General features: G+C 37.6%; 2 protein-coding genes across 2 annotated transcripts in view; one reads left to right on the top strand and one right to left on the bottom strand.

Moving 5' to 3' along the window:
- LOC149148370 (uncharacterized) overlaps nt 1–10,182 on the top strand; it is a 243,033-nt gene extending 232,851 nt beyond the window's left edge. The window contains exons 3-4 of the mRNA XM_089441303.1: nt 9,353–9,624; nt 9,716–10,182. Of these exons, the coding sequence (XP_089297429.1) occupies nt 9,353–9,624; nt 9,716–9,895 (452 nt within the window). The 3' untranslated portion in view covers nt 9,896–10,182. The remainder of the gene's footprint in view (nt 1–9,352; nt 9,625–9,715) is intronic.
- LOC149148369 (uncharacterized) overlaps nt 1–14,405 on the bottom strand; it is an 87,652-nt gene that overhangs the window by 49,073 nt on the left and 24,174 nt on the right. The window lies entirely within an intron of this gene.

Here is a 14,405-nt window from a genome sequence, read left to right as displayed (position 1 = left end):
GCCTTTAAAGAAACTCCTAATGTGCAAACCTTATAATTAATTTCTCCCCTCACAAGAATAGCAACCGAGGTTTTGCAAGTGGATGCCCTAGAGCATCCCCTCTTACTTCATCAAGGTCCTTCCTTGGCATTTAACTTCATTAAGGTTCCATTTGCCTTGTAGGTTTAGGCACTAGTCTAGAATTGTGTTGATCAACTTTAAACTTAAATTAAATTTCCTTAAACCCTCTCTCTCCTAGACAACTAGGGCAGCTGCTAGGGTTTTAGGTGTAGATTTGTGTTTGAAGTGTTCGTTTAATGCATGGGAGTGACTCTAAATTGTAGGATAATTTGCATAAACCATCCAAAAGCAAAATCTAGCTCCATAAATTGTTTGGCATGCCCTAGAAGGGTTGATGTTATCTCTATCTATTGTTGTTTACATATATCTAACAACCCTAAAACCCTTTGCTTGGGTCAGCCCAAGTTGCTATTAGAAACCCTTGTTCCTTTCTTATTGGACATCGTTTGTAGCATTTTTCTAAGGCTGCTATATGCCATTGCATACCCTAATTTTGAAAGCCATTCAAACCCTAGCTTATAATAGCCAAGTCATTGGTCAAACACTAGCTTTGGATATCTTGGTCATCTTTGGCCCTGCAAGCACTCTACCTATCCTTAGACCTCCAAAATAAGTCTCCTTGAGCCATATTATTAGAATACCTTGTAGGTGGCACAAGGAAGTCTCCCTTGTGTTTGAAATTCCACTAAATAGCAAGAAGAAGGTTGTTGAGGTGATAGCGGCAACTCTTCCTCATTGTTGCCATAGGGTCTGGCCCTTCCCTAGGGAGTCCTCTCACTGGACCTTTTAGATTTTGTAGCAACAAGTATCATGTTTTAATCTATATTTTGTTCAAATAAAAAACTATGGCAATGAAAAATGGCTTTAGCATACAAGAAATAGCAGTGAAATTTTAACAACAAAAGTTAAAACACCTCTAATGGATTACAAGATAAGGTAGATGAAGTTGTAGTTTGAGTAGTAGCTTCTTTAAAAAGAGAGAAAAAAACATAAGGAATATGTTGTAAGGAGTTGTGAATAAGCAAGGGAAGCATGTGGCTAGACATGCATATGTCAAGTGGCAAATGTTCGTGGAATTGTAAAAGAAATCAATAGAAGTCTCAAAGAAGCTTGTTCAAGTTTTTTTTCCATCACCTTTGGTTTCTTAGTGTTTGGACTAGTGAAGGAACTTGTAAGCTAAGATGTTATCATAAATGATTGATAGTCTAGCAGCTACTTGGGTGAGACGATCAAGAGTAGAGGCAGGTGTAGATGTTGGCTTCAATTAAGTCACTGTAATGCATCTTTTGGTAGTATATTTTATATTTTTGTGATTTATACATGCGGTTGATTAAGTAGTTACTCTGCAATTAGATTTTTTACTATATAATTGTGTTGTGAATTAAGCTTTGTGGCCATTAGTACATTACTAAGCTGATGTTAGTATAGGGTTTGAGATCCTTATTTGGAATGACCTAAATTTTGATCAGTGGTTGTGTCCCCAATTGTTGTATACATGGACCTCAATATGTAACAAAAGGTGTCTCATTTTAAAATAAGCCATCATCAAGTGTGGAAGCAATATCATTGTGCACCATGTCATACCTCTATCTTTGTTGATAACATGTATATAAAATAATTATTTTGTGAGTTATTATAGATTAATTATATTCATTATGTTCTCATTATGCTAAATGAAGTTAGAGGAGGAAGGATTCTGCCACATTTCGTAGGGGCACTAAATTTGGCGGAGGGACTCAGAAGTGGGGCCAAGGTGTAGTTAACATTTTTCTATTTATTATTTACTTGGGAAATTTAAATTTTCCTATAGTCAAAAGTTAGATCGATCTCAACCATCCAAGGAGATCTAATCTCAACCATTCGTGGAAGTGGTGGGCCCAAGTCGAATTCAAAGAGGGAAAAAGGGCGCAAAACTTGGTCATTATGCACAAAACATCTCACTGTTCAATTTAGCGAGAGAGAGAAGGGTTCAACTGAGGGCTAGGGTTTCAGATAAGTGTGAAAGAGGCAGAGAAAGGAGGTCGATTAAGCTAGAATAACTTCCATCCATTCGCATACCTCTCCAGGGCCGAAATAAGTGCGTAGAGGAGTCCGTACAGGTGGTGCAAGTCCATACTAGTGGGCGGAAAAGAGGTAGAGCATGTTTTTTTACTATATGATTGTGCTGTGAGTTAAGCTCTGTGGTCATTAGTACATTACTACACTGATGTCAGTATAGGGTTTGAGATCCTTATTTGGAATGACCTAAATTTGGATGAATCGTTGTGTTTCCAACTGTTGTATACATGGACCTCAATATGTACCAAGAGTTGTCCCATTTTAAAATGAGCCATCATCAAGTGTGGAAGCAATATCATTGTGCACCTATGTTGTAGGAAACGTTGCCCCCAAGTCCGTTTCAGCCAGGAAACGAAACAGAAACGCGTAACGTATGGCTTGGAAATGAGTTTCCGGCCGTACTGGCACATTTCATGTTGGGGAAACGTGGCTAATACGGCTGGAAACGAGTTTCCAGGCTATACGACGGAATTTCCACTTCTTATTGCGATTTTTTGTTTTGTTTTTTCGGTTCTAATTTTTGATTGGGTGAATAAAATATCTTGTGGATGCTTCTAGATGCCTCTCTCAAGTTATAAAAAGACTCTCGCCTCATTCCCTCATCACACAATTGAGCAAGTCGTTTCTCTTGGAGACAAACGATTTTAGCAAAGGAGAAAAGAGGAAGAGAGCAGTGGTCTTTTGTGTTTATATTTCTTGCAGCCTCATAGTCTTTATTGTACTTGCAACATATATATATAATCAAGGTTGATTTCGAGACTTGGATATATAATAAAGGTTGATTTTGGATATTCTGATATTGCTATTTTCATTATGTGATCATTCATGAGTAAATGTGATGTAAATTTAATCATAATGTTTAAACTTTAAATGTAATAAATTATAATGTATCATGTATGCTTTATGATTGCACATAACATTTCTTAAATGTCCTAAATTCTAATATATATATATATATATCTATATCTATATATATATATATATATATATATATATATATATATATATATATATATATATATATATTGTGTTTCCCCGTTTCCAAAATTTGGGGGGGGTCATGTTTTGTACCTGTGCCCGTTTCAGAAACTCGTACTCGTTTCCCCGTTTCGTGCAACTTAGTTGTGCACCATGTCATACCTCTATCTTTGTTGATCACATGTATATAATGTAATTATTTTGTGAGTTATTATAGATTAATTGTATTCATTTTGTTCTCATAATGTTAAATGAAGTTCTAGGAGGAAGGATTCTGCCACAGTCATCAGGTGCACTAAATTTGGCGGAGGGACCCACAAGTGGGGCCAAGGTGCAGTTTACATTTTTCTATTTATTTTTGACTTAGGAAAATTTAATTTTTCCTATAGTCAAAAGTTAGATCGATCTCAGCTATCCAAGGAGATCTATTCTCATCCATTCGTGGCGGTGGTGGGCCCAAGTCGGATTCTAAGAGGGAAAAGGGTGCAAAACTTGGTCATTATGCACAAAACATCTTGGTGTTCAACTCAACGAGAGAGAGAAGAGTTCAACTCAGGGCTAGGGTTTCAAATAAGTGTGAAAGAGGCAAAGAAAGGAAGTCGATTAAGCTAGAATCACTTCTAGCCATTCGCATACCTCTCCAGGGGTCGAAATAAGTGCGTAGAGGAGGTCGTATAGGTGGTGTGAGTCCATACCAATGTGCAGAAAAGAGGCAAAGAGTGCTTTTTTACTATATGATTGTGCTGCGAGTTAAGCTTTGTGGCCATTAGTACATTACTACATTGATGTTAGTATACGGTCTGAGATCCTTGTTTGGAATAATCTGAATTGGATGAATCGTTGTGTCCCCAATTGTTATATACATGGACCTCAATATGTAACAAGAGGTGTCCCATTTTAAAATGAGCCATCATCAAGTGTGGAAGCAATATCATTGTGCACCATGTCATACCTCTATCTTTGTTGATTACATGTATATAATTTAACTATTTTGTGAGTTATTATAGATTAATTGTATTTAATATGTAACAAGAGGTGTCCCATTTTAAAATGAGCCATCATCAAGTGTGGAAGCAATATCATTGTGCACCATGTCATACCTTTATCTTTGTTGATTACATGTATATAATTTAACTATTTTGTGAGTTATTATAGATTAATTGTATTCATTGTGTTCTAATCATTGTTTTATAAAAGGTTGTGCCAAGCTAACCGAGCCATACACTTGGCCAGTCTGGATCGGTAGAAAAACTAGTCCAGTGGACGGTTTTTTACCTAACTGGCCGAGTCGATCACCTACTCTGCCGGTTTGGTAACAAACTGGCCGGCTAGGTCAAGTCCATGTTAAACTGGTTGAACCGGCCAATGACGCCCAAAGACGCCCAACGACTTGTTTTGGAGGGAAAATCGGACCCCAAACATAATTATAATTTGGTTTTAGGTTTTCTTTAAGGCCATCTACCTCTCCCAAGCCTATAAAAGCTACCCAACCCCCTCACATTTCCTCACAGCTATCTCATTGCATTTGTGTGAGAATTTGTGAGGAGTTTGTGAAGAGTTGTGGAGTTTGTTTTTGGAGCAGCAGTGAGGAGTCTTGGGCAATCATTGGAGCAACAGTGAGGAGCTTCTTGGGCAACCATTGGAGCAACATTGAGGAGTTGGTTTGTTGGAGCAACATTGAGGAGGCAGTTTGTGCCTAGAGGTATTTTTTTTTCACTTCTAAATTCTATTTTTTCTTGTTTTTTTTGTGCAAATCTGGAAATTGAAAAGAGTAATTTTTGTAAAAGAAATGAACATTGAAGCATTGTTTTTTTTGTTTTCATTTTTAGATTTTTTTTCCTTTCATTTCCAAGTCCAAATATCAGAAAATGGCTCCTAGAATGAAAGATGTCATTTGGGCATATGCTGAAATGATTGATAATCAAATGCATTACAAATTTTGTCATAGAAAAATTAAGGGAGGTGGAGGGGGCATTCATAGGCTGAAACAACACTTGGTTGGTGTTAGAGGCCAAATTACTCCATGTGAAGCACCATCAGAACAAATTGGGGAGATTAGGAAGGAGTTGTTAGATAAATTTGAGAAGTTTGAGGAAGAAAAAGCTAGGCAAAAAGAAATAGAGGCTGAAATTGGGAGGAAGAGGAGTATAAAACACATGATGGCTGCCAACCCCAATTTTGATTATGAGGGCTCTTCATCTATCCCTTGCACTGATGCATCCAACCCCTTTTGCTATGTTCCTCCCTCTTTGGAGTCTATTCAAGAAAAGGGTAAGGGTAAAATTAAAAAGAAGGGTGATGTCAAAAATTATTTCACACCCTCCTCTCCCTCTGATAGTGCACATCGTCCTCAAGCTAATAGAGGTCAAATGCAACCCATTTTAGATGACCATTGGAAGAAAGAATTGAGAGAGACTACCTGTGATTACATAGTTAGATGGTGGTATGATGCTGATATCCCCTTCAATGCTTCTCGTTCACCATATTATGAACCTATGTTTGATGCCATATTTTCTGTTGGAAAGGGCTTCAAAGGCCCTACTATGCATTAGTTAAGGGGATCTCTTTTGCAAAAAGAAGATTCCTCCATTGATGAATATTTGAAAGATTTCAAAAGCTCATGGGCAAAAATAGAATTTACCATCATGTCATGCATTGACTGATCAAAGGAACCATACCGTCATAAACTTTCTTATCTTTTTCCCACAGGGAACCATGTTTCTAAAATCAGTTGATGCATCTGATAGGGTGAAAGATGCACACTTGTTGTTTCAGCTTTTCGATGAGGTTGTTGAAAATGTTGGGGTGACTAATGTTGTTCAAATAATCACAGATAATGCCTCTAACTATGTTCTTGCTGGTAAAATGTTAGAGGAAAAACGCAAAACCATCTTTTGGACCCCATGTGCTGCACATTGCATAGACCTCATGCTTGAGGGTATTGGAAAAATAGATTGAGTTAAGAACACTGTAGAACATGCCAAAAGCATAACAAAATATATCTACAATCACTCATGGATTTTGAGCTTGATGAGGAAACACACAGGGGGCAAGGATATTATTAGGACTGCCATCACTAGATTTACAACTCATTTTTTGACATTGCAATCTATGCTTTCCCAACATAGAAACTTGCAAAGGGTGTTTTCCAGTGATGAATGGAATGAATGTCAATGGTCTCACAGACTTATGTGAGAAAAAAAGTTAATCAAGAAATATTTTGGAAAAAGGCAACAGATATTGTGAAGGTTGTTGAGCCATTGGTTAAGGTGTTGTGGTTGGTGGATGGGGAAATATTGGCTATGGATCAAGCAAAGAAGCAAATAAAGGTAGTATACATGGATAGAGTGGCTAAGTATGGGCCCATTTGGGAAATCATTGATCAAAGATGGAACAATCAACTCCATTGCATACATGCAGCTAGGTTTTTTTTGAACCCTAGGTACCATTATAAAGCTCTGGAGATAGAAGCTTTGACTCGGGAGGTTAGAGATGGATTGATTGACTGCATTGACCGCATGGTCCCTAAGGAGAGTGATCAGTTGGAGATACATCGACATATCACTTGTTTCAACAGAGCCACAAGTACCTTTGGGAAGAACCTAGCAAGGATTGCAAGGGAAGAAGATGAGCCAGGTAAACAAAAATTTCAATTTTCAAATTCTTATTTTGTTAAATTGTTTATAATTTGGAAGTTGGATATAATTTGTTGAGCTAACTCATTACACAACTATGTTGTTTGGAGCACAATGGTGGGAGGCTTTTGGTAGCCATTGTCCTCAATCGCAGAAGTTTGCAATCCGTATTTTGAGTCAAACTTGCAGTGCTACTAGGTGTGAGCGCAATTGGTCTGTCTTTGAGAGGATTCGCACAAAGAAGAGAAACTGCTTGGAACAAAAACGGTAAATGATCTAGTCTATGTCCAATACAACCTCTGACTAAAACGCAACCAATTGATGAACAAAAGACTTGATACAGATCCCATTGTGTTGGAGTCACCCAACAGAGTTTGATTATGATGAGGATATTGGTCTTGATTTGGATTTACAGATGGAGGCATTAGTTGAACATAATGTTCAGTTGAATGCAGATCCACTTGTACCAGGCCCAACCCCAAGTCCTCTAGTTGTAGGCACTTCCTCTACTCAACCACGACGAAAGCGCATATCTCCTCTATCTTAGTGTGCAGCTGTTGCGCTTGCTAGTGCTACTACTTCTACAATTGCAGTTGGAGATGGTGATGAAGAGGAGGAGGAGCCATGGGTTTCCCAATCTGAATTTGATTTAGAGTCTGAGCTAGATGATGTTGGCTTCTCTAGCAGTAGCCAATAGTACTGGTGACTAGCGATGTTTTACAATTTACTTTTGTTGTAGAGGCTCTTTAGAGCCTCCTTGGTTATGTGTTTTTGTTTTGATCTCTATATCATGTATGTATTGGACAATGCACTGGGTGCCATTTTGATATAATGGATATATTCATGAGCCTACTTTGATCATATGTTGTCTTCTCTCTATATTCTAATGCTTTGTGTTTGGAAACATGAATGAAAATCTTTAAAATTATGTTTTTTCATAAAAAATAAATATTTAATGTATTTTTTACAACGACCGAGTCATTGAAATCAAACCGGCCGAGTCGATATCGAGTCGGAGTTTTAAAACATCGGTTCTCATAACGTTAAATGAAGTTAGAGGAGGAAGGATTCTGCAGCATTTAGCAGGTGCACTAAATTTGGCGGAGGGATCCACAAGTGGGGCCAAGGTGCAGTTTACATTTTTCTATTTATTTTTGACTTGGGAAAATTTAAAGTTTACTATAGTCAAAAGTTAGATTGATCTCTGCTGTCCAAGGAGATCTAATCTCAGCCATTCGCGACAGTAGTGGGCCCAAGTCGAATTCTAAGAGGGAAAAAGGGCGCAGAACTTGGTTATTATGCACAAAACATCTTGGTGTACAACTCAACGAGAGAGAGAAGGGTTCAGCTCAGGGCTAGGGTTTCATATCAGTGTGAAGAGGCAGAGAAAGGAGGTCGATTAAGCTAGAATCACTTCCAGCCATTCACATACCTCTCCAGGGGCCAAAATAAGTGCACAGAGGAGCCCGTACAGGTGGTGCGAGTCTGTACCAGTGCATGGAAGAGAGGCAAAGCATGTTTGCAGTGCACAAACAACAAAGTAGAGGGTTTCCAGAGAGAGAAAGGGAAGTTTTCCCTCCTGAATGTAATCTTTTCCTTAAGTATATTTGCTGAGCTGAACAATAAAACACCAAGATTGGGGTTTCCTAGGTAAATTTATTGTGTTTTGTTTTATGGTGTGCTTGTCTTTATCTATTCCTTTTGTTTTTCCGCTTCATGCAAGTTAGAAAAGAGGCAGAGCGTGTTTGCAGTGTGCAGACAACAGAGTAGAGGGTTTGCAGAGAGAGAAAGGGAAGTTTCCCCCCCTGAATGTAATCTTTTCCTTAAGTAGATTTGCTGAGCTGAACAATAAAACACCAAGCTTGCAGGTTTTCGTTAGATTGGGGTTTCCTGGGTAAATTTATTGTGTACTTTTTTATGGTGTGTTTGTCTTCATCTATTCCTTTTGTTTTTCAGCTGCATGCAAGTTAGAAAACTCTACATATTTGTGGGTTAGAAGTTAAAGTTGAGATTTTTGTTCTTTGCTTAGTTAAAATTCACAGATTAGTTAGCTGGGTTTTAGAAATCTAACACATAAATGTTGAAGTGATTTTTTATTTGTTCTTATTTATTCAAGTCATGTGCAGACATTTTTTTCTCTTATTTCGTTGTCATCACTCCAAACTTGCAATGTTGGTGAAATCTACACTCAACATTTTCCTTATCTAGTGGATTTTTTCTATGTTAACAGAAATATGACCCAAAGGTTAGTTTTTTTTTTCTGTTTTTCTTGACACAACAATAGCACATTGCTAATGAATTCTATGCTATTTATATGTGCAAGAAGGAGGCAGTTCATGTTTGTTATCTCGCAAAACCATCTATTCCTGTTTCCTGTGCCGTTTCCTTTTCTTGTTTCCCATTTCTGGTAACACGAGATTTTTGTTTATGTATTGATGTAAATATTCCAGTTAATTTTCTTATTCAACTTGTTTGTTTGCATTGCTATGCACAAAGATAATTAGGAAGTTATGAAACATCTTTCATTTATCTTCCACCTTTTAATTTGACATATTTCTTTGTTGATTAGTGTACAACAGTTTAGAATAGACTATGCATTTATGTTTCTGGTTGTAGTGCAGGTTTTCTGACCTTCTCCACGAGCTCCAAATCTGTATTGGCTGATATACTGGTGTTATTACAATTTCATCTTCAGGAGAGACATAAAAAGTCATGTCAGATAAGTGACACTCTGCAGAAAACTGTTGGATCAGATGACTCCTCGAAAGGAGGAAGTCTCTTGAACTCCCAAAAGATTGAGAGCATATCTGATTTGAATCATACTCTCAAATTGAATGAAAGAAGCCCACTTCTAGATGCAGCGCTTTCTATAATGGGTTATCAAGTACCTCAGGTAGAGGACAGTTCCCTATATTCTGTTATTAAGGCTACATATATGATTGTTTAATTTATTTGTATTTATGAATTGAAAATATTGTTTACAGATCTGCGATGCAACTACCAGCTCTCTGATTGACACACTGACATCCATTCTTCAATCAACAATTACCTGTAAGATGCTTTCAAAATCTTCATGTAATGCAGTCCAGAAAAGTCAAAATGAAGCAAACACAAGTCATTGTATATTTGACACGACGGGGCCAAACAAAGAGCAAATTGGCTAGCTGATGTGGTGGTTTATCGACAACTATCCTCCAAGCAACATTTCTTGCAGATTGGGACTGTTATATCTGCCAATGATTTTTCCAAAATTGTGAAAGCTTGCAAGGCTATTTTTGGAAATCTGCAAGCATATGGTAGGTATGAAATTTAAGACATTTTATAGATGAACTATGGAATTAAAGTCCTTATCTAACATTGGTCACAATACTAAATGCTCCTTGCCTGAATTGATAGGTAACATTGAGAAAGGTGAGTAGTCATGCAATGCACTTTGTTAAGAGTCAGATGTCAGGAACATATAAACTGGTGAGTAGAAATACTTTTGCATTGATTTGATTTTAAAGAAAATGATACTATCTTCAACTTTTTCGGTAAATGCATGAAAATATGGAGGCATTGTTTAATTTATTCCTTAGGTTTTCAAGGAAATAAACAGAAAAAAGGTGATGTAGCATGTTGCCGCAAAGTCTAGCAGGCCTTGGAGAGGGAAACCCTACAAGGCATGAACTAGACCAAGGGACAACAATGGGGTAGTGGTCCACTGTTACCACAGCCAAAAGCCTTTGCTCTTTATGGATTTTCACTGATGTGAGGAGTCCCAATATTTGATAAAAGTCACATATGTATGATATTCTAGGTAGAAGGTGTTAGGTGATCTAAATAGGATCTCAAAAGAAAGGCACAATTTTGGGTTCAAGGCTCTACTAGGAGGCAATTCACTTTCTATTGAGAGATCTATAATGCAAGCCACAAAACCTAGGGTTTGATAGGTTCGAGGAGTGTTGGAGTAACCCAAGGTCAAGGTCAAGAGAAAAGGTTTCCAATGATGTATGTCAACAAGATCAAGGCTCATGAAACCTTTAAGAAAACCTCCAAGTTGAAGGATGATAAAACTAGGGTTTCCCTATTGGGTAAAACAACTAGGGCAAGAGAATTTATGGGTGAAATTGAAGTGGATGCCCACCAAAGGGATATATTTTGTAGCAAATGATATCCTCTTGATATTTGGGCTCTTTAATCCCAAGAATTCTACTTGCCTAGGGATTCACGCTAAGCCCTAGTCTCACCACCTTAGCCCTAAAGAGGCTGAAATTTAAGGAGAGAGAATAATGGATAAGAAAGATAAATGATCACCAACCAATTGGACTAGTCCCTTATCCCTTGGGAGTATGGAGTCAATGATGTTTCAAATCAGCGAAATAGCTTCTAAGGAGGCTGAAATTTTAATGCCCTAGCCTACCAAAATTCTAACAATTACCTATCCAATGGAAGAAGGGTTTATGAGAGAGCTACCAAGAGTTCACCGCTAAGGACACTCATTCACATGTTTTGTATGAGTAATGCTTGCAACAATTCATCTAGATTAACATTCCATAGATATTCAATAAATTAGGGCACAATTTCAATTACTAGAATCAACAAAATTCCATACATTAGACATGTAAGAGATAGATATTCAAAATTTGGATACACTTACAAGTAACATGCAAAGAATCCATTCCATGCATCCAAAAGAATAGCTCCAAAGTGCAACAATTTAGCTCTGAATATCAAAATGCACCAAAGATCTAAATATCACCTCAATATCAAGAGGTCGAAAATGCACAAGAACGCCGAATAATCGAAGTGTGATGTGATGACATACAACAATGAAGGCCTCCTCTATTTATAAGGAGGCTGAGCTAAAATCTGGTAAACTTTTAACAATCTATCTCAATACTCTTAAAGCCCCATGATGCAAGTGGGCCATCCTCCCGTGCCAAATTTGCATAAATCATTGCTATTGGTGGTAAAAACCAATGCTCTAGCTGGCTGAAACATGAGCTTATATAACTTCCCATGACAGACTAATCACTTTGGCCGAAGATATACTGGATCCCTTGGGTTACATGAGAACCTGCCCATCTCAGAACATAACCTCATACCCTTTCAATAGTGGAAACTGATATCAAGTTCTTTTTCAACTCTGAAACATATAATACTTGTATCACTATCATGCGAAGTTGTGACTCCCTCTGAAAGGATACAGTCCCAATCAAGGTTACTTCGGAGCGAGAGTGAAAGCAACATTTTCAGAAGCTCCCGGTTTGGGAGCGTTTCCGAGAGAATTTTTTATATTTTGATGCATATATGTCAACAAAAACATGTAGAATGATGAATTAGATATAAAAAACATAGATTGAACCCATATAACAACAATAATCTAGAAGTTATAATCTTCATCAACCACGTCCACAAGTTAGTAACATACAACATGTTAAATCTCATGATTCTTCAATCTTAAAGCTTCAAGATTTCAAAATTCAATATATATCATTTATTTGATCACCAAAGTTGTACTTGTAAGCTAAGTGTAACCATTACAACAAAGAATATCTAACATGAAATGAACCAACTTTCAACTTTCACGAAGCATCATATTCATAATTCATTACCAATGAGTTATAATTGCCAACTTCAAACTTAAATTTTCATATATTGTTTACAAAAATATCATAATAAATATGAAAGAGTCAACAATTATAAAAACTACTAGACACTAGAAAAGACAAGTAAATCTATCATCTACAACTTCCTCTTGCCGCCATGAATAATGTCTAATTTCTGAACAGGTCGTGGTGGTCTTCTAGGAGTTTCCTCCCGCACAGTCCCATGACTAGAACCAGAAGGAAAATTCCCTCCACGTGTGGATGTACATGGAGGTGGCGACATCAAAGGAACAAGACTTGGAACTCGAGCACTGTTGCTGGATGGTGGGGGTGACATGGTTGTTGCTTCATCTTCATCTCTCATAAGTTATGCTTCTAGTTCTTCAAGATGTATAGTGCCATCCTCCAAATTATCATCCTCTGAATGGTTGTCTCAAATTTTAGATGTTGGATCCTCAAAATCCCAATCATAGTAATGACTCAACAACCTCAAGTTGTAGTGCACATAAACCAAGCTTTCTGCCTAGTTTTCGTTGAGTCTGTTTCTTCTCACAATATGTATGAAGCTATAGGTGCTCCAACACTTCTTTGCAGAAGAAGTATTTACAACCTGTGAGAGAACTTTTTTTTCCAATTTTGGCAAAAGTCCCATGCCGCCATATGCTTCCCACCATGTGAGAGCATCAAATTTATCTCTATCTTCCATTGCATGCAAAGAACCAAACAAACCAGTGCAACTGAAGTATCTTCCTAATTCAAGACGTAGATTAGCACACTCCTCCTTGTCAGGTACCAACTTGTGTAATGCTTCCATATATCTTGTAGATACCTCTGGATCTGTATGCGGTTTGAACATAACCCCACCTCTAGGTGCAGGTTGGCCCAACCAAGATGGAGAGTAGTATTTTGGCATAAGGATATACGCCAAGGCATGTAGTGGAACATTAAGTTTATTCCACCGTGTACACACACAATTGTGAATCAGTGTATACAATTTGGGATCATCTTTCTGAACAATATCTTTTATTTTCCCCAACATGGTATCCATCTACTCATACACCTCCCCAATCATTGGTTTATCTGTATCTCCAAAATGAATCATTTGATAAATGGGCTTGGTGAATTCCAATACTTGCCTCACATGTGCCCAATACTGACCATCAAGAGTGGTCTCCTCCACTTGTTCAAAACCTTTCTTGTCAACTGCATTTGTAGCCCTTTCCTTTAATACTTGCTAGTGTGGATTTGATACCATGCTAGCCAATGACTCTCTTACCTTCAAAAGGCTCTTGAAGGTGAGGTAATAGGTAGCAAATCTAGTCTTCGCAATCTTCAACAACTCCAATCTTGAGTGACTGCAGAAAAGCCCATGGTTATTGCTATGATTTGTAATAAATTTTATCATTTGTTTGCCTCTCTTGTACAAATCATCAATCCATTTGTATTGTTGGTTTTTGTTCTTAATAATATCATGCATCAAAAGGTTCATTGTGTGAACCAAACACCCAGACCAAAATATGTTGGGGTATTTATCTTCAATAATTGCTCTAGCGGCCTTACAATTAGCAACATTATTAGTGATGACTTGGATGACGTTATATGGCCCAATATGTTCAATTGTTTCAAGTAATGGTTCTGCAATGTTGATGCGGTCTTGAAATTCTCTAAGTAATCATATGCTGAAAGAAAGATGGCACCACTAATAGACACAACGAGAACACTTATCAATGACTTGCCTTTTACATTTTTCCATCCATCAGATACAATGGACACCCCATGCTCAGTCCAAGAATTTGTCATTCTACTCGAAGAATGTGATATTTTTGCTTTTCATGATCAAGTCCAATGGTTCTAGCCTGGATATACCCAAGGCTCTTGTATCCTTTAGGGGCATCATTTATGGCAGAAACCATTTCATGCCAATAAGGTGAGTGAGGAACATTGAATTCTATCCCACATGCATAGAGAAGCATGTAAACATTTCAATCCACATCATTCCTACACCCTTCATCAAGGAAATCTGATATGGTTCTACGCCCTAAAGAGATGTTTGGTGACCCTTTGCCTCCATATCCATTGCCAT

This window comes from Pinus tabuliformis, chromosome 9 (assembly GCF_031772625.1).
Source record: "Pinus tabuliformis cultivar Carrire ecotype Pingquan chromosome 9, CPIR1, whole genome shotgun sequence".
Lineage (NCBI taxonomy): Eukaryota > Viridiplantae > Streptophyta > Pinopsida > Pinales > Pinaceae > Pinus > Pinus tabuliformis.
This window is presented reverse-complemented; position numbering and strand designations above follow the sequence as displayed.